Source organism: Moschus berezovskii, chromosome 21, assembly GCF_049115385.1.
Source record: "Moschus berezovskii isolate FMDL1 chromosome 21, NW_MosBer_1.0, whole genome shotgun sequence".
Taxonomy (NCBI): Eukaryota; Metazoa; Chordata; class Mammalia; order Artiodactyla; family Moschidae; genus Moschus; species Moschus berezovskii.
The window spans coordinates 57,462,614-57,487,971 of NC_142480.1; the positions used below are offsets into that span (position 1 = coordinate 57,462,614).

Here is a 25,358-nt window from a genome sequence, read left to right on the forward strand (position 1 = left end):
CTATCTTCTAGCTCGCTTATCCTGTCTTCTGCCTCTGTTATTCTACTGTTTGTTCCCTCCAGAGTGTTTCTGATCTCATCTATTGCATTATTCATTGTATATTGACTCTTTTTTATTTCCTCTAAATCCTTATTAAAACTTTCTTGCATCTTCTCAATCCTTTTCTCCAAGTTATTTATCTGTAACTCCATTTTGCTTTCCAGATTTTGAATCATTTTCACTATTAAAATTTGAAATTCTTCATCAGGTAGATTCCCTATATCTTCCTCTTTTGTTTGTGTTGGTGGGCATTTATCCTGTTCCTTTACTTGCTGGGTATTTCTCTGCCTTTTCATCTTACTTATATTGCTGTGCTTGGGGTGGCCTTTCTGTCTTCTGACAGTTGGTGGAGTTCTCTTAATTATGTAGTTTCCTCACTGTGTGTGGGGTTGGACAGGTGGCTTGTCAATGTTCCCTGGTTAGGGAAGCTTGTGTCAGCGTTCTGGTGGATGGAGCTGGATTTCTTCTCTCTGGAGTGCAATAAAGTGTCCAGTAATGAGTTTGAGATGTCAGTGGGTTTGGAGTGGCTTTGGGCAGCCTGTATATTGAAGTTCAGGGCTATTCTCCTATGTTGCTGGCAAATTTTTGTGGTATGTCTTTCTCTGCAACTTGTTGACTCTTGGGTGGTGCCTGGTTTCAGTGTATGTATGAAGGCGTTTGATGAGCTCCTATCAGTCAGTGTTCCCTGGAACAGGAGATCTCTGGTGTTCTCAGGATTTGGAGGTAAGCCTGTGCCTCTGGTTTTCTGTCTCATTCTTGCAGTAGGCTCAAGACTTCTCCATCTGTCACTTCCAAGGCCGTTTTTTCTGTTTAAGCTCTTCTGTTTGCTGGTCTCTTCCGTGTCTAATTCCCGCCCTGATACACGGGGGCAGTGGTGGACATTTTAATAGGTTCACCTGTTCAGATGTGCTGTGGGGAGGGAGGGACGCTGCTAGTAAATATCCCTGGCGTCTGTGGGGAGTGCGCACAGCGTCTCGGCTACAGTGGGATTGCTCCTGCTCGCGGCGTGTGTGTTTTCCCTGTTTATGCTGCTCAGGCTCTAGGTTGCTCTGTTGGGAACTGTCCGCGGCCCGAGCTCTGGGTTGCATGCACTTCCCAGGTCTGAGTGGCTCAGGTTCAGGTCCTCGGGTACTCCACAAAGGCGCAGACTTGGTTGGGCCTGCGTTTTGTGCCTTCCCCGGTCCGAGCAGCTCAGGTGACCAGGTGTTTGGCGAGCACAGTTGCTGCAACTTATCGCCTCCCTGGTCCCTGCCGCTGGGTTTTCTGGGCGTACAACCGGTGCACCTTCTTGGGTGGATATTGACCAGCCGGAACCCAAGATGTCTCGGTTATCAAGGAAGCCTGCCTGCAGCTTGGTATCAGAGGCCTCTCTGGGGCCACAGCGGCCCCTTCCGGCACTGGCTGCCCTCCCTGCCTGTCTGGGCGGGGGATGGGGGATGCGTTGACCGCAGCTGGCTCGCTCTGCTCAGTCCTTTGTTCTGTGAGCGGGGCTGGTGGAGTCTTAGGTTGGGGCTTTTCACAGGCTTTTTGCCTTTTAGCTGCACAGTCTGCTTAGCTGTCTCCCATTAACACCCTCATATTGCCCTCGGGGTGTTCAGGCCTGGTCCTCTCTCTAAGCACTGCCACCACGCCTCCCTGCCCAGCCCCCACTTGCTAGTGGGGGGTGCAGGCGTCTGCGCCACTTCTCCACTGACAGTTTCCTCTGGGCACTTAGTCTGTGGGTTTTAATTATTTATTTCTTTTCTCTCCCGGTTATGTGGCCCTCTGAGGTTCCAAGGTTGGGGGCAGGAGGAGAAGGGGACGACGGAGAATGAGATGGCTGGATGGCTGGACGACTCTGTGGATATGAGTTTGAGTGAACTCTGGGAGTTGGTGATGGACAGGGAGGCCTGGCGTGCTGTGATTCATGGGGTCGCAGAGAGTAGGACATGACTGAGCGACTGAACTGAACTGAACTGAGGTTCCAAGGCTGGCCACAGTCTCGCAGGTGACTGTTTCCAGGCGTTTGGAAACTTTTCTCTCTTTTTTTTTTAAGCTTCCCTTCCCGGGATGCAGCTCCATCCTTCCCTCTTTTGTCTCTCTTTTTATCTTTTATACTCTTTCCTACCTCCTTTCGAAGACAATGGGCTGCTTTTCTAGGTGCCTGATGTCCTCTGCCGGCATTCAGAAGTTGTTTTGTGGAGTTTACTCAGTGTTCAAATGTTCTTTTGCTGAATTTGTGGGGGAGAAAGTGGTCGCCCCGTCCTATACCTCCACCATCTTCTATCCTCCGTTGATGCAGTTTTTCAAAAGGACTTCGGAAGACAGACAGATGTCTGTCCTTCTCTCTCGCCGTTCTGTGGACATAGTGGTCTGTCCTTGGCAGAGTGGATGGTGTGGTGCCTGGATCCTCAGTCTGGCTGGCTGGCACGCTTCTGTAACCAAAGTCTGGGCCGTGGAATCACTTTGTCATTGATACCGTGTGATATGAAATCTCTCTTGGTGCTTCATGAATTGGAACTTATAGACAGAGGCTAGAGCAGACCTGCTCTGTGATGAATTCTGCTTGACTTGGATGAGAATAATCCAGACATTCCAGTGTCTGATTAGACAATGGCTCTCCTCTCCTTGCTGAATTATACTCGTGTATTAACCGTTTAAGCACCTCTATGACAGTTTACTTACCAAGTAAACTGATGGATATGAACAGTGTTACAGAATATGGAGCTGTCTATTAATTCCGTGGTGCATTTTTGTTGTTGTTATAATTTTAGAATGTGGTCTACTCTCTGTATTTGTGTAACCTCAACTTCTGAGGCTGGGGAGCTCAAACTCTGGAAAAGAGATTGTTAATTAGAAACACTTTATATTACAAAAATTATAGAATATATAAGTTTAGAAAAGAGTTCTCCTCACTCTCCTACAAAAAAATGAGCCAATGGAAATCCTTCTACAAGATGATCACAGTGTTAAGGAAATGCCCAGTGAGAATATTTTAAAAATGCTTTTTTGGCCAATGTGAATATAAAAATTCTCAGTTTGTGGATGATATACTTCAATGAGGCCTTCTGATGTTCATCAGTTTACTTACAAATGCTTATATAGGCTTAGATTGATTTAGAAATTTTCCTTTCTTTTGAAACTTAGTTTTTGAAAACACTTATTTCAAACATTTCATTTGCCTTCACCAGAAGTAATTTTAGTTTTCATCACTAAAACGCATGTAAAATTATTTGCCAGTTTTCCAGAGCAAATTGTGTCTTTCTTCCATCTCAGTGTTTCAATATGTCACTTTTTGAATCAGTGATTGTCAATGGCTCAGTAAACATCATCCCAAGGCCCAAGAACTCAATATGGCTTTATGCAGTATTTTCAAAAAATATTTTCATGGTTTTATATTTTGTGATCACCAGGAACTAATTGCAGTGCATTAAAAGACTTTTGTAAAACTACATCCATGTGTGGAAATACTCTTTTAAAACTTACCTTATTTTAATGCTTGCTATCAGGTGACTTCCATAAACCATATTCAAAACTAGGATTTATGGAGGTTGTTTCAGGCCAATGTGAATTCTCCAAAGAGTATTTTTACTCTTACAGCAAATAGGAGAGAAACCTGGAAGATGAAATTTTTTGTAAAGATCAGTCTATAAGACAAAACCCTCTTTTCAGAAGAATAATATTGGTAGAAAATGCTACCATTTGATCATTTTCTTTATATTCAAGATATGCAGTAGATAGTTTTGGAGTGGATGAAGGTGAGTATTAGAAGATTCCAGTGACAAAAAGAAGTAGTTAGAAATCAAATAATGCTGTGTGATTTAACTAAATGCCCTGGTGTTTTACTGTCTCTATATTACCTATGAGAAAATTATCACTGATCTGATTTGAAGCAAAGATTCTTGTCATTAGCTAAACAGGCCTTTAGACCACACGGGGCTTTATTGTTAGAATCAGATCTCAGAGTCCATGTTCCTCATAGGTTGGCTCACTTCATAGGTGAACAGACTCCCTCAGTCTGCTCCAATCCCAGGTGTATTGCTTTAGGGCAGCAAAGTGGACCTGCTCCAAAGAGCTCTGAAGCAACTTTTCTCTGTGGAAGAAGAAGTGAATTGTGGTTGCTGTGAGGTCACAATAGGGTGTAATGATACCTCCAAGATGTTAGCCCTTATATCATACGGTGGCAACTCACCCTTTTTATTACTCTTGTTGTTATTACCAATTCACTTGATATGCAGTAAAAAAATAAAATTCCAGCTTCACTTGATCATGGATCAGAAGATGTATGCATCATTGCCAGTGCCAGGAACATTTAAGAAATTAACTGTTTGCAACCAGCATTTTCCAGTCAGCCTTATTTATAAATGAGTATTTCATTTTAGTTGGTCAGAAAACAGAGTGTTCACACCTGCAAATAAAAAAGAACTACATTTAAAAATAATTAGTTATTGCATGTCGATGTCTGGCAAAAAAAAAAAATCACAATATTGTAATTAACATTAATTAATTAATTAAACATCAATTAACATAAATTATTTGATTAAAAATAATTTAAAAACTGCACTTACTCTGCATAACCAGGGACCTTCTCAAAGAACAATGGTACTTTCAAAATGGAACTTTTCAACCTTCTTACTTTTTTCTTTAATGATAGTTTGTTTTTGTTGTTGTTGTAATTGTGTCGTAGAAACAATACCAAGTAACCATGATAACTGATGCTTCAAGTTTGTTTTACCTAAAATTCAGGGACTCTGATAAAACAAAAGTCCATGGGGGCAGATCTTGGCAGTGGTCCTTATGGAGGTGAAGGTTACAGTTGCAGAGTGCAGGGACCTGTTGTCCTAGAGGAGAAAGGAATGCATTTGCCAGCTCTGCAATCAGTGGGTTTGCCAGTTTTAAAGTTGTATCTTTGCAGGTAGCGACTAGAAAAAGAAAATACCAGTCACTTCTGCTGCTCTGATCAAAGTTAGGAGGATGTTCCTCACTAGTGGTAGCTGCTGTTTTGATAATGTGGCCATAAAAAAAACTTTGGAGAAATTGTATTTTCATTACTTTCCTGGTATTTCAGAACAATGGAATAATGGATATATCATATAGAGAGAGATATACAATGTTAGTTGCTCAGTCCTGTCTGACTCTTTGCAACCCCATAGACTGTAGCCCACCAGGCTCCTCTGTCTTTGAGATTTCCCAGGCAACAATACTGGAGTGAGTTGCCATTTCCTCCTCCAGGGGATCTTCCCTACCCAGGGATCAAACCCATGTCTCCTGCATTACGGTGCCTACATTGCAGATTCTTTACCACCTGAACCACTAGGGAAGCCCTTATATATAATATACCATATGTATATAATATGTGTAACATACATATAAGCATGTGTGTGTGTGCGCTAAGTCACTTCAGTTGTGTCTGACTCTTCCCGACCCTGTGGACTGTAGCCCGCCAGGTTCCTCTGTCCATGAAATTCTCCAGGCAAGAATACTGGAGTGGGTTGCCCTGCCCTCCTCCAGGGGATCTTCTTGATCCATGGATCAAACCTGTGTTTCCTGCATTGCAGGCAGATTCTTTACTGCTGAGCCACCCAGGAAGCCCCATATGTATATACATGGTATATTATTTATATATCATCAGTTCAGTTCAGTTCAGTCGCTCAGTCGTGTCCGACTCTCCGCGACCCCATGAATCACAGCACGCCAGGCCTCCCTGTCCATCACCAACTCCCGGAGTTCACTCAAACTCATGTCCACAGAGTTGGTGATGCCATTAAGCCATCTCATTCTCAGTCGTCCCCTTCTCCTCCCGCCCCCAACCTTTTCTAGCATCAGAGTCTTTTCCAGTGAGTCAACTCGTCGCATGAGGTGGCCAAAGTATTGCAGTTTCAGCTTTAGCATCAGTCCTTCCAATGAACACCCAGGACTGATCTCCTTTAGGATGGACTGGTTGGATCTCCTTGCAGCATATGTACACATATATATGTACATTCACTGAGGTGAATTTCATTGCTATTATAAATTTAACTTTTTATATAAAGATAAAAGTTAGTGCAACCTTCCAAATGTTATATTAATAACTAAATCTACAAGTTACCAATGTTAAGATATTTACGGAAGATAAAGATTTCAGTGTTCTAAAATATAAAAAAATTTATAACTTTTTCAAACTAACTCAAATCTTTGATAAATATACTGTTTTATTGTGTGATTGAACCTACTCAGTATTAAACTTATATATAACTTGGCATTTTATATGTATCTGACATTTGTATATAAGTGAGAAGAGAAGACCTTTTATTTTAAAGAATCGGAGGTAATCTAACTTCCCTTGTAGCCCATCCCTCTAAAATTGGTGAGAGATATTTTTATGTTCTCTGTAGCCAATATGAGATATGGATAACCATGTGCAGTTATTCTAATACAAGAGCCTGTCAGATATTTTTATTAAAGCATTTGTCTCACAAACACCTTGCCCCAATGTAACCTAAAATCTTTAAGTAATAGGTTATCCAGTCTGATGTCAGTACTTCTGTAGTAAACAAGGCCACAGCCTTGATTCACAAAACAGATGATAAATTGTACTTTGAAACTCAGGGTGAGTGTAGCTGTTTGTAATGCTTAATAAGACCAACATACTTTACTCAAAACTCAGCTGTTTTGAGAAGAAATTAATAAAAAAAACCAAGCAAAAACAATGCAGAATTTCTTTCATAGACTATAAAATGATAATCAAGTAGTTAATAGGTAAATAGAAAAATAGGGGACTGAAATATTTTCTGGCAAGAATTGTATTTCAAGAACTTTTCTGATGATCCAGTGGTTAAGACTTCACCATAGCTGGCAAAATTCTTCATTCATTCTTTAAGTACATAATCGTTTCCCAAGAGACTGCAGCTCATGCTTTGGATAAATCAGTGTTCAGTTCAACAATTCATTCATTGAAAATGACGACTAGTCCCGGTTTGATTTGTCCTTTAGTTTTACAGTAACTGCCTTTCATTTTAATTCCTGTATATTGTGGGAAAGACTGAGGGTGGGAGGAGAAGGGGACAAAGGGAAGAGATGGTTGGGTGGCATCACCGACCCAATGGACATGAGTCTGAGCAAGCTCCGGGAGACAGTGCAGGACTGGGAAGCCCGGTGTGCTGCAGTCCGTGGGCTTGTAAAGAGTCAGACATGACTGCGTGAATGAGCAACACCACCATACTGAGGTATGGAAGGTGTACAGAAACAGGTGTGCAAATGTTGGTTCTACCACCTTCTAGCCATGGGTGCACTTAAGCCGTGAGCTTCTCATGGGTGTTTTAACAGTTAAGTTGGTGGTGGTAGTGGTAAAGAACCCACCTGCCCATGCAGGAGATATAAGAGATGCAGGTTTGATCCCTGGGAAGATCCCCTGGAGGAGGAAATGGCAACCCAGGTCAGTATTCTTGTCTGGAGACTCCCATGGATAGAGGAGCCTGGCGGGTTACGGTCCATAGCAAAGAGCTGGACTCAACTGAAGTGACTTAACACACAAGTTAAAACCTAAATGAGCTTACTAAACACATATTACATGCTCATTAAATGATATTCCCATTCTTCGTTAAATTTCTTTTTCTAGAGTGTAGTTGACATGGGGAATTTCACAGGTTGTCTTCTTGATATTTTGTTCATAATTTTGCTGAATTTTAAATAATGTTGGAAATATCAGCATCGCTAATCACTGGTTAATCATTGCTAATCACAATAGCTTTTCAACACTTTTGGAAATCTATAGTTACCACTGTATGATTTTTTTGTTTGTTTCTGTTTTATTGCCTGATAAAAGTAAAGAAAAAATATGCTTTATGGTAGGAAAATTCTCATGCTGAAACCAGTTTAGTGCTTCTATTCACATTTTGTAATATGGATAATAGTTTTATTGATATAAAATATTTTTGTGGGCTCATCAATTTTTGTTGTACATAAAAGTGCTGTTTTGAGAAACTGTTGACCAAAATACTGCAGTTAGATACCATATTGCAGAGTAGAAATATTCCAGCCGTATGCTATAATACTGACTTTTGAGTAGTTTTTATAAATTATAACAGTATGTTTTCTGTTGTTTTGGGGGTTTATTTTTTTGAAACGTAAGACTGCTTGTATCAGAAGAGAAATAGTCTTATTGTTCAGTGGGACTTTTAAATCACATGTCTGTTTTCCAGTTTGTTTTCATTGTTTTCTGTTTAAAGTTGTGTTCATAACAACAGCTCCCCTCTTAAAGATGCTCCATTTTCAAAGAACTGACTATAATTGCAATTTCTAGGAAGCTCAGCAATAGTCATTTAATGCTCTTAATTCACAAGAACCTCATGGCTAGCTGAGCCCAAATCAAGACCAACTTTTAAAAAACACATCAAAAATGATACAAATCTGCCTTGGCAGGCCATCTGCTTTAACAGTCTGCCAAGGAACATGAACTCTAGTCAATGCATCTAGCTCCGATAGACTTGCATCTAGATGCAAGTCTATCGGAGCTAGAGCCGTGTGTAACTTACTGGCACCTTGAGAGTGAATGAGTTCAGTTCATTTGTGGTGCTCTATGAATTAACAGCTTGTTCTCCTGGCTGTGTTCTTAGTAAGATCTTTATTTATTCAGCCAATGTGCCGCCTCTGTGTGTGAGCCTGTGGTGACACGGCGCGGGGGGAGAAATTAATCACTGCCTTCACACGGAGGGACTACTAACCCCCCAGTGGTATCTAGTGACCGTGCTACTGTTGAGGTCAAGAATAGGTTGTCAGCGCTCATTAAAGGGACACCTGTCTGGTGTTCCTGCAGGTTGTAGCTGAGACATCAGGGATGAGGTAGAGATGAAGGAAAAACGTTTTCAAGTGAGGGAACAACACATTCCAAGCCTGCAGGGCTTTTCCAAGACGTGCGAGAAGCGAGCGAGACTGGAGAACAGAGGACGGTGACCCTGAGGGGCGGGAAGGCTAATGTATTAGGTGGGACTGGATTATATAGGAACATAGGTCCAGGGGAGGAAATTAGAGATCTTTCTAGGTAGGGGAGTGATATGATCTCATACGAACTTAAATACTAGTTTATTCTGGTGGCTGTGTAGAGCAAGCATTTTGGAGGTGCAAGAGTGAAACATGGGGAGATGTTAGGCAAATCCGGATGATGCTGTTTCATGGAGCTTGAGTGAGAATACTGGAGTGGGTTGCCATTCCCTCCTCCAGGGGATCTTCCCCACCCGGGGATCAAACCCAGGTCTCCTGCATTGCAGGTGGATCCTCTACAGTCTGAGCCACTAGGGAAGCCCCTTACTGGGAATGGAGTTAGAAGAAGGAAAAATTCTCATGTCTCCAGTTCTTGCTCTGTTTGTGCTAGAATATTACAACATCAGAAATGTAGTTAAGCAAACATCTCAGCAAAATTGTCCTCTTCCTTTGGGGACTTCACAGTCCGAAGTGAGACCTGTCTGTCCCCACTTCCGGCTGGATGTCCACCACTGCGAAGTGATCAGGCCCTCATCTGCAGGACGCCACCGAGGCTATCAGTTGGATAGAGATGCTTGCAACCCACTCGGAAAAGTAGGAGATATGTGAAAGTTAGGTCCAGAATGAAGAGAGATCAGGATTTTCTCTTCTGTTAAAGTCCCTCTCAGAGCCCAGCACAGTATTTTCCACATTTTAGGAAGCCATAAGTTACTTGTTGAAGAAGAAGCAGGCACATCATAGCACGTGGCATTATAACACCTAAAGTAATTGATCGCAGGAGGTTGAGAGGGCAGCTCCCTGGAGTTTAAGGTGGCAAAGAAAGTTCCTTGAAGATGCTACATCTTGATCTAGGCCTTGGAGGTTAGCTGGTCTTTGATCTTTTTGGAGAGGCGTGGGGCTTGGGAGAGCATTGCAGGGAGAAGCCATTCCACACGCAGAATAAGAGGCAGGACTGAGCCTCGTGCCTCTGCGCTGCTCAGGGATGGGGCACAGATGCTCCTGCCTTGTTGAAGCATTTAGGACATGGGTCAGATCAGGATCGGTGGTGTGGGTAAGTTGTGAAAGAACATAGATTTTCAGGATGAGCAGTAGAATTGGCTCCAATATATGATAGTAAGGTTTATTAACAAATGATTAGAGATGATAATGGAACTGAAGGGAGAGATTTTGGAAATGAAGTCTGGGGTGGCTGTTGCCCTTATCTGCACCCCCAGCCTGGGTTGTAATGCGCCATAATTAGCTTCAGAAATTAGCTTCTTCTAGAAATTCTTCTTCTAGCCCTGCCCCTTGTATTGACTGACAGTCTGTGGTGGCTCCTGGCTGCCAGATAAATAAAAAGAAAAAAAAAAATGCTCTGGTCATGGTCTTCCAGGCTTCCAGCCAATCTCTTCCTTTATCTACCAGTATCTTACATTTCCTGATCACCACTATTTAGCTCTATGTGTGTGTGTGTGTGTATCTGTGTGTGTGTGTGTGTGTCTGTGTGTGTCTATCCCTGTCTGTATCTGTGTATGCACGGTAAGCCGCTTCAGTCATGTCTGATTCTTTGCAACCCCATGGACCTATGTCCATGGGATTCTCCAGGCAAGAATTCTGGAGTGAGTTGCCATGCCCTCCTCCAGGGGATCTTCCTGGCCCAGGGATCGAACCAGAGTCTCTTAACGTCTCCTACATTGGCAGGTGGGTTCTATGTCTATCCCTGTGTATGTGTGTATCTCTCTATCCGTGTATATCTGTCTCTCTATTACCTTTCTCTGTGTCTATCATCTCTCTGCTTAATGCAAGTAATGCTCTGATCTCTCCCTGTCTCCTCAGCAAGGACCTACCCATTTCTGCCGGCCAAGTCAGCCACCTCCTAAACCTTGCTCAGAATTCACCTCCCCTGTGAAATCTTTCAGGACTTAAGCCAGATAAATGAACTTTAGTTTCCTCATCTGGAAAATGGCATAGACACTCTTTACCTCATAGAATGGGCATGAGGATTAAAGGAGAACTGCATGAAGCATGGTTTCTTACCCGGAGCTGGGAGAGCCTGGCTCCCTCCAGCCGACACCCATCCCTGGGCTCCGAAGTCCCCAGCTGCCCCCTCCCACTGGGCCAGGACACTCCTCACGGGGAGGGGATGGCACGCATACCTTGGCTGTGCCTGCATTGGGTCCTTTAAATGAAATTCACGGCTAAATATAGAACAGAGATGTACAAATGTGCAATAGAAGGGAAATAAGGACAACATGCAGTCAGAGATCACAGAGGAGAATGGCTCAACCCGCTGGCAGAGGGTGTGAAGGAAGTTTTCACTGAAAAGGTGACATTTGCTGAAAAGCGTGATTATTCTGAGAGTTCCTTGAAGGTAATGAGTTGGTGGTCCGTGTACATCAGGGCCTGGTTCAGTGCCAAGAGCAGAATGGGAGTTTAATAAATATTTGTCGGATGAATGATATGACCTCTCAAATACTTTTATCGCTTGTCCATCAACTTCTGTAACTGATATAAAGGTAAAATTATTTAAACGTGAAACCTCCACTTTCCGTTGGAGGAATACAAATGGATTTTAACACGCTGTTTGAAAATAGCAAAGGCTGTTGAGAGCACAGTGCTGAAACACCACCGTGAATCTGAATCACCAGTGGTCTAGCCGTGTCAAGGTGACTTGGCATGTGGCTGCAGAAGGGGTCATCTGGGTGTTTTACGTGTAAAAACAGGTGGAGCAGAGAACAAGAGGGCAGACCCAAATGTAGCTATGTCCTTTTGCCTGGTACTGTTTGCTTGGTTCTCTTGGGAAACATTTGGGTATTTCATTTGTGATGGGAGATCATTTTATCATGATCAGATAAAAATACTGCTTAAATTTTACTGAAAGTTCCCATCTGTCTGGAATCTTCTTTTTAAATTTTATTTACTTCAGTCAGTCAGTTCAGTCGCTCAGTCGTGTCCAACTCTTTGCGACCCCATGAATCACACCACACCAGGCCTCCCTGTCCATCACCAACTCCCGGAGTTCACTCAAACTCATGTCCATCGAGCTGGTGACGCCATCCAGCCATCTCATTCTCTGTCGTCCCCCTCTCCTCCTGCCCCCAATCGCTCCCAGCATAAGAGTCTTTTCCATTGAGTCAACTCGTTGCATGAAGTGGCCAAAGTATTGGAGTTTCAGCTTTAGCATCAGTCCTTCCAATTACCTGTTTATTTTTAATTTTTTTGGCCATACCCTGTGGTACATGAGATCTTAGTTCCCTGACTGGGGATTGAACCCACACCCCCTTCATTGGAAGGCAGAGTCTTAACCACTGGGCCACCAGGGAAGGTCTATCTAGAATCATTGAAAGGCAAGAAATCAGTCCTAAAGTGTTCATGCATTACTCTATAGATGTTTTAATGTCTTTGCATCTCTTTCCTCATCTCTACAGAGATGCAGTATTTTAATGAGCTTTGATGGGATTATCTTCAGAGAGTCGGCACAGTGTGTTCCCCGGAGGCACACAACTGAACCTCCCAGTTTCTGGAAGGACGTCTGTTCCTCATTACCCGGGACAACAGAGTCTGTGCTAGAGAGCGGGGTGGGCAGGACTCAGCCCACCTGTGCAGGCCAGGCCCCTGACTCCCTGCTAGGGAGGAACCCCAGGGCTTTCAGTACAAGTGTCAGGCGGTTTTCCCCGAGCCAGCACTGATGGAATGTCACATCACTGTCTCCGGAGGAGCAGCGCTGACACCTCCCAACAGTCTGATGAATGGTTAAGTAGCTGTTTCAGTTTGGGTTGAGGAGCTCAGCATCGTCTACCAGAGTGTTAAGCCAAGATCATGTGGGTCCTTTCAAGTTCACAGTTATTCAAGAGATGTTGTGATCTTCTCCACTGACTTCTGACTTCTCCACTGACTCCTCTTCTGACTTTGTTTAATATTACAATCATTAGGGCCATCATGTTGCTTCAAATGGCATTATCTCACTTTTTTATGTCAGGTGCCTCCCCACTGAACCCCCACCCTGTACCCTGTGAGACACAGCCCCAGAGTAAGACCTGGTTTTCTAAAAAATTCAAGTATAGTTAATTTGCCATGTTGTGTTACTTTCAGGTACACAGCAAAATGATTCAGTTAAACACACATACACACATATAGTGTATATATATTCCTTTTCCCATTCTTTTCCATTAGAGATTATTGCAAAGTATTAAGTATAGTTTCTATGCTGTATAGTAGGTCCTTGTTGGTTATCTAATTCATTAGTATGAATAGGCTTCCCAGATGACTCAGTGGTGAAGAATCCACATGTAATACAGGAGGAACAGGTTCAACCCCTTGGTCGGGAATATCTCCTGGAGGAGGAAATGGCAATCCTGTCTACTATTCTTGCTGGGACAATCCCATGGAAAGAGGAGCCTGGCAGGCTACAGTCCATGGGGTCACAAAGAGTCTGATGCGACTGAGCACGTACCATACATACCTACAAACAGTGTGAATCTGTTAGTCCCAAACTCCTAATTTATCTCCCCACTTCCATCCCCTTTAGTAACCATAAATTTGCTTTCTATGTCCATGAGTCTATTTCTATTTGGCAAGTAAGTTCATTTGTATCTTTTTTTTTTTTTTAAACAAACTTTACAACAAATACCAAAGGAACTTCTCTAGGTAGAAAAGGCCATAATGAAAAAAAGGAAAATTATGAAATGTATCATTTTTGCAGATTTCACATATAAGTGATATCGTATGGTATTTGTCTTCCTCTATCTGACTTTGCTTAATATTACAATCCTTGAGGCCATCATGTTGCTTCAAATGGCATTATCTCACTTTTTTATGTCTGAGTAAAAAACTTCTTAAAGAAGCAAGACTTTTAAAAATGAAGATAGATTTGTATGTGTTTGATTTGGGCTGCTCAACATCTGAAACCCCTTGTAGGATTGGGGTGCTTCTCGTGTATGTTTTGGAGAAGGGATTCTGATTTGCTTTCATTCATTAGGAAGCCAGTATATTCTCCCTTCCTGAGCCTTGGAATTTAGGAAATGGGGATTTGCTAGGCAGGGCAGTCCCTTTATATCTACATCAAGTGACGAAAAGAAGCAGGCTTGGAGAATGAATTTTAGAAGCAATTACACTTAGGGGAGCTTCCCTGGTGGCTCAGCAGTAAAGAATCCACTTGCAATGCAGGAGATGCGGGTTTAACCCCTGGGTCATGAAGATTCCCTGGAGAAGGAAATGGCTACCCACTCCAGAACTCTTGCCTGGAGAATCCCATGGACAGAGGAGCCTGGTGGGCTACAGTCCATGGAGCCGCAAAGAGTCAGACATGACTAAGCAACTAAACAATGACATTTAGGGCCTGGATCAGAAATCTTTGTGAGGCCAGTTTTCCTGGGAAGAGAGATTGACTGAGATTCTGTGCCTGAGTGTCCCTCAGCCTTTGGTTTCCAGTAACTTCAAACCTGAATTTCCAGTCTGTGCACTGATCCTGAGTTCTCGGTGTTTAGTCACTAGTCTTGTGCAACTCTTTGAGACCGCATGAACAGCACACACCAGGCTCCTCTGTCCTCCACTATCTCCTGGAGTTTGCTCAGCGTCATCTCCATTGAGTCGGTGATGCCATCCAACCATCTCATCCTCTGCTGCCTCCTCCTTCTTTTGCCCTCAATCTTTCCCAGCATTTAGGTCTTTTTCTGAGAGTGAGTCGGCTCTTCTCATCAGATGGCCAAAGTATTGGAGCTTCAGCTTCAGTGTAAAGCCCTTCCAATGAATATTTGGGGTTGATTTCCTTTAGGGTTGACTGATCCTGAAAGCTGTTTGCTATTATTTTGACAAATTCCTTTGCTGCTAAGTTTAGACAGGGATCCTTTCCACTGCTTGTAACTGACAACCCCGACACATTCATCTGTGTCCACGACTCGATCCCCGTCTACTGGCCACTGAGATAATAGTCTTGGCTTAAAAGGTCCAGCCAGTCATATAAGTGTCCAGGCCACTAGTCAGCTGAATGGAATCTCCTGTTAATGCTCACTCTTAGCCAGGCAGCTGCTTTTCTTTCTTCTGTTTTCGAAATATCTTTATGCGAGTCCCTGCACATGTGTCTCTCTAAGGACGTGCAGCACCTCAGAGCCCCTAGTTATTAAGTTCATTGAATGTAGGTTCAGTGGCCTGAATGGTAAGCCAGTAGGTCATGTGGCCTGAGTCGTGTCCGTGTTAGGCCTTGGTCTGGATTCCTCGGCCATTTGTTGTAGGTACATCTGTCTTTATGCGCCCAATTTATTCAGTACACACTGCTTTATAGAGCGCCTGTGCGTGCAGAGTCAGGCCATGTGTTCACGTCCTATGGATGTTAGAGACCAGGACAGTTCTCTAGATCCCTCTGTCAAGCTGAACAAAGGGGGAGAGACTTCTTACGTGGTAACTTTCTGGGTTCCCCTATGGATTCTGGTTTTTCTAATATAATTTTTTTTTTCTTTTGGAAGTTGTATGAGGTAAGATGGAAAAAGAAGTGAGATGGGAGAAGTAAAGGTTTAGCCTCATTATTTTTTAAGGTTAAAAACTTTGAATTTACCTTGTGAAATTAGAGTTCTGCATGTCTCTGAGCACCGAGAGTGCCCCATGTGTGTTCTCATCATTTCCTGGCTATCTAAGGTCAGATGTGTGTGTGACCACTCAATTCCAGAGCAGAGTCTTAACTGCTAGATAGCCATTGTGATGCTGGTTTAGTTGCTAAGCTGTGTCCGACTCTTGCTACCCCGTGGACTGTAGCCCTCCAGGCTCCTCTGTCCATGGGATTTCCCAGGCAAGAATACCGGAGCGGGTTGCCATTTCCTCCTCCAGGGGATCTTCCCAACCCAGAGCCTGGGAGATTGTTTATCGTTGAGCCACCAAAATAGCCGTGATTATACTTTTTCTCATTTCTCTCATCACCCTGTAGAAGCATGTCAATTATCATAGACTTCGAGTTGTAGACTTCCTCAGAGAGAATTTAGAAAGGAAACAGAGATGTTCTTGTGTTTTCAAACAAAACACCAACGTGGGCCCTGTCACGTGCCACAGTGACACCTGCTCTTGTGAATCCTGTGCTGCCTTTGCTCTCAAGGCCGTGTCTGGGTTGCATGTCAGTCCCAGCCCTTAAGTTCCCTGACACCTGGCTTTCCCACACAGAGTTTACAGGACTTGCTAAAAAAAGAGGCTCACCTTTGATCTTTCAGCAAGCACAGGTTTTTGTTTTTTTTTTAATTGGAGTATAGTTGATTTACAGTGCCATATTAATTTCTGCTGTACAGCAAAGTGATGGTTATATATATAGTCATCTTTTTCATGCTGTTTCATACTCCTCCTTTTCATACTCTTTCTTATTATGGATATCACAGGATATTGAATATAGTTCTCTGTGCTCTACACGGGAACCTTGTTTCACCATCCTATGTATAATACTTTGCATCTGCTAACCCCAAACTCCCACTTCGTCCTTCTCTCATCTTCCGCCTTTACCAGCTAGCACAAGTGTATTACTATAATATGTGGAACCTTAAGAAGTGGTACAAAGAACTTATTTACAAAAGAGAAACAGACTCACATACTTAGAAAACAGAGTTGCCAAAGGGTTTGAGGTGAGGGGAGGGATAAGTTAGGCATTTAGGATGAACATGTATACACTGTTACATATAAAATAATCAACAAGGACCTGCTGTGTAACACAGGGAACTCAATATTCTGTATTAACCTAAATGGGAAAAGAATCTATAAAAGAGTAGATATATGTATAGCTGAATCACCGTGATATATGGAAACTAACACAATGTTATAAATCAACTCCAATATAAAATAACATTTTTAAAAAATCATTCTGTTTTTGTTCAGTCACTCAGTCATATCCGACTCTTTGCAACTCTATGGACTGCAGCATGTCAGGCTTCCCTGTCCTTCACCGTCTCCTGGAGCTTGCTCAAACTTGTGTCCATTGGGTCGGTGATGCCATCCAACCATCTCATCCTGTCGCTGCCTTCTCCTCCTGCCCTCAGTCTTTCCCAGCATCAGGGTCTTTATCAGTGAGCCACTGTTCACATCATGTGACCAAAGTATTGTAGCTTTATTTCAGCATCAGTCCTTCCAATGAATATTCAGGGTTGGTTTCCTTTAGGATTGAATAGTAATTGAAAAAAAAAAGAAAAACTGCATGATTTTCTTCATTTTGCCTCTGTCACTTTTGAGACTCGTTTGCCTCTGACAATAGAAATTCCTTTGTTCTCTAACCCTTGTCCATTTTCTCTTTGCAGGGAAGAGCGATCCCTTTTGCTTGTTGGAGTTAGGAAATGACCGACTTCAGACACATACCGTTTACAAAAACCTCAACCCTGAGTGGAACAAAGTTTTTACATTGTAAGTACTTTAGCCCCTGGAATATCAAAGAGCAGCTTTAACTCAGAGACCAATTATCCCTGATATGTGTGGGGCAGTCTAGGGCTCTTGAGTGGAACTTTCTGTCCATTTTTATGGGCAAAGGAGGAATTTTATTGTTTTTCTCCTTCTGAAAACCTTTTATGCTTTCATTTTATAGACTATAGTGTTAATAATAGAAGAGACCGTTTGGAACTGCAAGAGAGTGTTACAGGAGGCGTTTGTAAAGTAGGTCTCTTAGTGACTCAATTAATCTGTGAGTAGAAGAAAGCTTCCATATATCCAGACTAATTCATTCCTGGGTTAAAGGAAATTACAGATGTAGACATGTCTTAAATTCAAGGAGCTTATATTGTACAGCAGTATTTTAAAATCAGAGGGCTTGCATTCTGCCGATGTCTTTTGGAACCTACAGATTATGCATGATTCCTCGAAGACTCCCCAAGGCCCCTTGTATTCCAGCTTATCTGAATGACCTACTCTATAGTGATGCCCTCTTTTTAGGTTCAGGTGTTGAGGGTGCTGGATAATCTTCCTCGTTGCTTTAGATTCCAAGGCACCTGGCCATCAAAGGGAGGCTCACCCATTGTTGAATCTGGGTCAAATGGTGGTACCCTGCCTCACAACACTGAGGAATGCTTTATCTGTGCCTATGACTACAATAATATAGTTTGTTGTGAATATGAATTGGTGGCTCCCAAGCAGAACATTTGTGGGAACCTACGAGAAGAGGTTAACTGTGCTAACCAGGTTTGCAAGAGTCTCTTGTTTGGTCAACACCTTGCCAATGACCACAGCTCTGTGTTTGCATTATAGCTGATGTCTGGCTCTGGTCAACATTGAAAAATTTATAAACAAGTGAATATGCATGTCCTTTTAGTATTTTGTGTTTCAACAATAGGATGCTTTCAGAGGATCTTGGGAAATAGTGATTTTGACCACCTTTGTTTTTTAAAGGAAATTCTTCATTAGTTTAAAGAAAATCTTATTTTTGGTCTTCTCTTCTGGAAGTCACTTCGTCATCCTTATTTCTGTCCCCTATTCTCTTTCTTTATCCTGTTTCTTTAACAGTCCTGCCCCTGAGTACACATATACATGGAAATGTCATAGTAAAAATGTTGACTTTTTTTTTCCATATGGATGTCTGAATCTTCGCTGATGGAAGGTTTGGGAATACATTCAGTTTGATTTAATTTTTGGAATTTAATTAAATGGTAGTTTTATACTCTGAGGACATACAGACTTAATTAGTGAAAACGTGTTTTCAGATCTTCACGGAACAGCCTTCACTTGTGTGTTTTTGTATCTAATTCATGGTGTGTTTCTTGTTTTAGTCCCATTAAAGATATCCATGATGTTTTGGAAGTGACAGTGTTTGATGAAGATGGAGATAAACCTCCTGATTTTCTTGGAAAAGTTGCCATTCCCTTGCTGTCAGTAAGTTACCTTCATTAATACACAATATGTGAATCATTTTGCAGTTGACAAGTTTCTGTGATCTAGAATTGCTTTGTCTTTGTCAGTCTGTGGAGGGGGACAGCCCTCCCAGCTACGTGCTGTGCTGTGCTAAGTCACTTTAGCCATGTCCAACTCTGTGCCATGCTGTGGACTGTAGCCCGCCAGGCTTCTCTGTCCATGGGATTCTCCAGGCAAGAATATTGGAGTAGGCTTCCATGCCGTCCTTCAGGGGATCTTTCCAAGCCGGGGATCGAACCTGCGTCTCTTACATGTCCTCTGTTAGCAGGTGGGTTCTTTACCACTAGCACCACCTGGGAAGCGCCCCCTGCCCCCAGCTATAGCAGGATACAGCTGTTTTTTTCCTCATCCTTCTCCAGTACTTTCAGTAATTTGCGATGTAAAGTCACATAATTTCTCTGTGTATGTGTCAATTCCATATTGATTTAAGCAACGAAGATATTTTGACCAGTCTCTCAATCCACCCTGGCTCTTTCCATCTTGAGTTAGAAGTTTCACTTTGGTTTCTGGGAACACACATCTTTGACTGATTTTCTATTGGTGAATGAAAAACATACATAGTTTTCTTTATTACCTTCTTCCTGCCCGTTTCTTCAAAGATTACTTGCTGGTAATTACACAGTTGTTCTCAATTCTGCTAAAGACCTATTCCTCAAAAGTTGTTTGCCTTTGCATGTGTGTGTGTTCAGTCGCTCAGTCATGTCTGACTCTTTGAGACCCCATGGACTGTAGCGCGCCAGGCTCCTGTGTCCGTGGAATTTTCCCAGCAAGAATACGGGAATAGGTTGCCATTTCCTCCTCCAGGGGATCTTCCCGAGCCAGGGATTGATCTTGCATCTCCCGCACTGCAGGCAGGTTCTTTACCACGGAGCCACTTGGAGGCCTTTTTGGCAGTCTCATTTGTTTTCAGTCTTCAAAAACAATTTGTGAAAGAAAGCAGAGCACCTCTCTTGGAGAAAGAAAACTGTTTTGATCGTCCCATTAAAAGGTAGGCTTCCTAGGTGACTCAGTGGCAAAGAATCTGCCTGCAATGCAGGAGACACAGATTAGATCCCTGGTTGGGAAAATCCCCTGGAGAAGGAAATGGCAACCCACTCCAGTATTCTTGCCTGGAAAATCCCATGGAGAGAGGAACCTGGTGGGCTCCGTATTGTCCCTGGGGTTACAGAGAGTCGGACGCAACTGAGCAGACTTGAGAAGGTAATGCAGGACTTTCCTGGTGGTTCAGTGGCTAAGACTCTGCAGTCAGTGCAGGGTTCCATCCCTGGTCATGGAACTAGATCCCGCCTTCCTCAAGTACGAGTTCACATGCCACAGCTAAAGACCCTGAATGCCACAGCTAAGACCTGGAGCAGGTAAATAAATAAATCAGTGAATATTAGAAAAAGCAAAAGGTTATATGTCAGAGTAAGCTAAAAGTTAAATGATAAAAATACTCTATAAAATTCAGAGGAGAAAGCACAAAATGATATCTTTACATGGGCCAATGTGGAAAGCTGGGATCTGAATTTACCTATTAATTAGGCATTTATATACTCTTCCAGAGGAGGGGGAGAAGGCAATGGCAACCCACTCCAGTGCTCTTGCCTGGAAAATCCCATGGACAGAGGAGCCTGGTAGGCTGCAGTCCATGGGGTCGCGAAGGGTCGGACACGACTGAGCGACTTCACTTTCACTTTTCACTTTCATGCTTTGGAGAAGGAAATGGCAACCCACTCCAGTGTTCTTGCCTGGAGAATCTCAGGGACGGGGGAGCCTGGTGGGCTGCCGTCTATGGGGTCACACAGAGTCGGACACGACTGACGTGACTTAGCAGCAGCAGCCAGAGGAGGGAATTTCAGTTTTTCATCCAGCCATTCATACAGTGTATAGTAGAATTGTTATGATCTTTATCAGTCAAGAAGGATTTATTTTTTTCTTCCCAAAGACGTATTTCCCCGCAGCTCTTAGCGCATGTTAGAGCAGTCTGTAATTTATCCCCGAGATTAGACCAGCTCACATGGTGTTTACAGAGCGGGGAACGTGGCACCTCTCAGCATCTCCTTTCTTTTTGATTGCTTGGTTAATTTCTCCTCGAATTCTTATATCCCTGACGTGACTTGAAGAGTGTGGTGGAGCAGCTGTTCCCTTGTAGATCTGGCTGCTGCCAAATGTTCTGAGCCATCAGCCGCAGGCCATGCCAGCTCTCAGAGAGGACACGGTGATTTGGGACTCCCCTCCTTTTTTTATTACAACTTTGTCAGTTATTCCTAGAAGACTTTTTGTGATAAGAACATGGGGCACAATTTTTAAAGAGGTCTAAAAGTGCAGGCAAGCAGGGCTCTTCTTTAGAACTTAGTGTCCTTTTTCCTCTGATGTGTTTTGGACGTTTCTCCTCTTGTTTTAATAGGTAAATCCTTGGTAGCATATTGGATCCTTTGAAGGGTGAACACTCGTGCTCATGTTCAGTTACTCAGTCGACTCTTCGTGACGCCATGAACACAGCCCCCAGGCTCCTCTGTCCTGGAATTTTCCGGGAAGAATACTGGAGTGGGTTTTATTTTCTTCTGCAGGGAATCTTCCTGAGCCAGGGATCAAACTTGCATCTCCTGGGTCTCCTGCATTGCAGGCAGATTCTTTACCATTGTGCCACCAGGGAAGCCCAGTTGAACACTATTTCGCACCTTTATTAAACTACCTTTGTTTCATTTATTAACATTTTGTGTGTTCTGTCTTTCTAGAATACCAACAAGTTAACCCAACTTTCTTTCCTCCTTTCCTTGTAATGTACAATCACTGTATGCTGTGGAGTTAGAGCTAAGAAATTACCTCTGGCTAAATCAGAGTTTATAGGCAAGACTACTAGCTGCTAAGTCACTTCAGTCGTGTCCGACTCTGTGCGACCCCATAGATGGCAGCCCACCAGGCTCCACCATCTCTGGGAATTCTCCAGGCAAGAACACTGGAGTGGGCTGCCATTTCCTTCTCCAATGCATGAAAGTGAAAAGTGAAAGTGAAGTCGCTCAGTTGTGTCTGACTCTTCGCGACCCCATGGACTACAGCCTACCAGGCTCCTCCACCCATGGGATTTTCCAGGCAAGGGTACTGGAGTGGGTTGCCATTGCCTTCTCCCCAAGACTACTAGAGTGGGTTGCTATTCAGCTCACTTCAGAATCTCCAGGGGACCTTCCAGACCCAGGGACTGAACCTGTGTCTCCTGCATTGCAGGCAGACTCTTTCTTGCTTGAGCCACTGGGGAAGCCCTTCAGAAATAAGGTTTGGGGTTTCTCAACCTTAGCACCGCTGACATTGCTGGATGGATCATTTTTGGCTCTGGGACTTTCCTATGCATTGTAGGAAGTTTAGCAGCATCCCTGATCACTCTCCACTAGATATCAGTTGTACCCATCCACCCATTACTATTGTGATAACCAAATATGTCTGTGCAGACATTCCCAAATGTTCTGGGGCAGAATCACTCCTGATGGGCTGGAGAACCATTGATGTAAATTAATAGAGTTTCCAAACTATAGCCTTCAAAATACAAGATAGAGTGATCTGTGATAGAGTGATTCACTTGATTTCAATGAATGCAAGTCCCCAGTCCCCTTAAGTTTTTTCAGGTTGTTGACAAGCTGCCCTGCAATGGAAGTATTCATTTGTTTGATAAATATCTATCACGTGTTCAGTGTGTGCCAAGAATTGTAGGTTGTAGTGTGCTAACAGTGACCACAGCAAAGCTATCTCCTCTTTTGGAACTTATCTTTGGATTATAAGAGGCAACATACAAACCAGAACAACATCAGCAAAAGCACTATATAGTAGGTTAGGGGCTACACGGGTGGCTCAGACAGTAAAGAATCTGCCTGCAGTGCAGGAGACCTAGGTTTGATTCCATGGTCAGGTATATCTCCTGGAAACGGGCATGGCTACCCACTCCAGTATTCTTGCCTGGAAAATCCCATGGTCAGAGGAACCTGGTGGGCAACAGTGCATGGGGTTGCAAAGAGTCAGACACCACTGTGCAACTAAAACTTCCATGCACTTAGATGGTGAGAAGTGCTGTGTAGAAAAGCAGAAAATTAAGCAGGGGGAGGAGGCTTGTGGAGGATGTGAGTGGGGAAGGGATGCAATTCTCCATGATCTGGGCAGGGAGGGCCTCACTGGACAGGGAACATTTGAGAGAGAGCTTCAGTAGGTGAGGAAGGGGATATGTGGGGAGATTTCAGGCAGGAAATCTTCAAGTTCAAAGGCTCCAGATCAGGCGCTGACTGTCAGATTCCAAAAATAGCAGAGTGGACAGTGTGGATGGAATGAGTAGGGAAAAGCAGATGTGGGATAAGAAAGGATAGGGGATAGGGTGGCATGCAACAAGACCTTGTGACACCCTGAAGCCTGAGAGGTAGAAAGATTCTGGCTCTTGTTTAGTGGTGGTAAAACTACTGGGAGGTTTCTAGCTGGGGAGTGCTTCATTTGGTTTATACTGCTTGTTTCTGTATAAATGCAACATGTGGAGAAAAATGCCCAGATCTGAAAGGTCTCCATTATGTTGAGGCAGGGTGGCCCAAACCACTTTTCCCCTTAGGGACTTAAGGGGTCCAGAGATGTTGAGCTGAATAAGACATTTCAGCCACCATTGTTCAGTGTGGCTATTTCAGTTCAGATTTATTTCCAATGCTTTGACCAATAGGTTGGGAAGTGATCCTATCTTACACAGGATCTGTGTGGCTCATCCTGACACACCTGCAACATACCTTCTCCAAATGAATTGATCCCCTATCTAAAGTGAAAATATAAATGCAGTAGAAAGTAAGGCCATAACCCTCAGTATTTGTAATCAGCAAATTTTATTTCATTGCTCATTTTATTTTTTAATTTATTGTATTCATATTGATAGTTTTCAGTGTTTATAATTATTTTAAAAGAATTCTAACTTGTGATTTAGAGGGTATGTTTTAAAATGTATTTGTTTAGTTCTAGGAGTTTTTCTTTATTTAATGTCTATGAGCAGTGCTTACCTAGATAGCACTGTGCTGTGCACTTACCATATGGTACATGACTAATTCTGTGACAATCTGATGAGGCATGCTTTATTATTATGACCATTTACAAGTGAGGAAACTGAGGCAAGGAAAGACTCCTGTAGCTGGAAAGTAGTAAGGCTAGTGTGAATTAAGAAATCTCATCTAAGAGCCATCCTAAGAGGATGTTGTGCTGCTATGAGTAGCTGTTAAGTAAATACTGTGCCAAAAGCAATAACCAATATCAGTTTTGTGCAGCCACTAGGCTCAGCGCAATGGAGGTAGAGGGCGGGTATTCAGGTGGGACACAGAGTTAAAGACTTGGATGTCATGGGTAATGTCCATGAGACAAACATTAAAGACCTGAAGTATTAGGTGCCATATAAAGGGAACAGGAAAATGCACGGTGAAAGGGCTGAATTTAACTTTGGGATGACTTTAGGAAGCGGGGTGTCTGGACTGGCCAAGAAGGAGTGGAGTGTTGATAGGGACAGCTGGATGAGGAAGAATGAAGGCCATTCCAAGCAGAGAGGAAAGCCTGACCAGAGAAAGAGAGGGGCAAAGGCGAGGCTGTAGTCTGGGAGCAAAGAGCAGCCTTGGAGCTGCTGACTTAAAAAAAGAACTCGCGATGTGAGTTGTTGTTCTTCAGTTGCTGAGTCGTGTCCCACTCTTTGTGACCCCACGAACTGCAGCACAGCAGGCTTGTCTGTCCATCACTATCTGCCTGAGCTTGCTCAAACTCATGTCCATTGAGTCAGTGATGCCATCCAACCATCTCTGTTGCCCTCTTCTCCTGCTGCCTTTAGTCTTTTCCAGCATCAGGGTCTTTTCCAATGAGTCAGCTTTTCACATCAGGTGGCCAAAATACTGGAGCTTCAGCTTCAGCATCAGTCTTTCCAATGAATATTCAGAGTTGATATCCTCTAGAACTGACTGGTTTGATTTCCTTGTAGTCCAAGGGACTCTCAAGAGTCTTCTTACAGCACCACAGTTTTAAAGCATCAGTTCTTCCGCACTCAGCCTTCTTTATGGTCCAGCTCTCACATCCATGCCTGACTACTGGAAAAAGCATAGTTTTGACTCTATGGACCTTTGTCAACAAAGTGATGCTTACTAAAACACAGTCTAGGTTTGACATAGCTGTTCTTCCAAGGAGCAACCATCTTTTAATTTTTGTGGCTGTGGTTGCTGATCACATTGTTTGGAGCCCAAGGAAATGAAATCTGACACTGTTTCCTTATTTTTCCTACCTATTTGCCATGAAGTGATAGGATTGGATGCCATGATCTTAGTTTTTTGAATGTTGAGTTTTAAGCCAGCTTTTTCACTCTCCTCTTTCCCTTTCATCAAGGGGCTCCTTAGTTCCTCTTCACTTTCTGCCATTAAAGTGATATCATCTGCATATCTGAGATTGTTGATATTTTTCCCAGCCATCTTGATTCCAGCTTGTGATTCATCTAGCCCAGAATTTCACATGATGTACTCTGCATATAAGTTAAATAAGTGGAGTAACAATGTACTGCCTTGATGTACTCCTTTTTTTGT

General features: G+C 43.1%; 1 protein-coding gene across 3 annotated transcripts in view; it reads left to right on the forward strand.

Moving 5' to 3' along the window:
* MCTP2 (multiple C2 and transmembrane domain containing 2) overlaps positions 1–25,358 on the forward strand; it is a 284,499-nt gene that overhangs the window by 150,433 nt on the left and 108,708 nt on the right. For all 3 annotated transcript variants that reach the window (XM_055417730.2, XM_088829687.1, XM_088829688.1), the window contains 2 exons: positions 17,217–17,319; positions 18,672–18,774. In XM_055417730.2, coding sequence (XP_055273705.2) covers positions 17,217–17,319; positions 18,672–18,774 — 206 coding nt within the window. The remainder of the gene's footprint in view (positions 1–17,216; positions 17,320–18,671; positions 18,775–25,358) is intronic.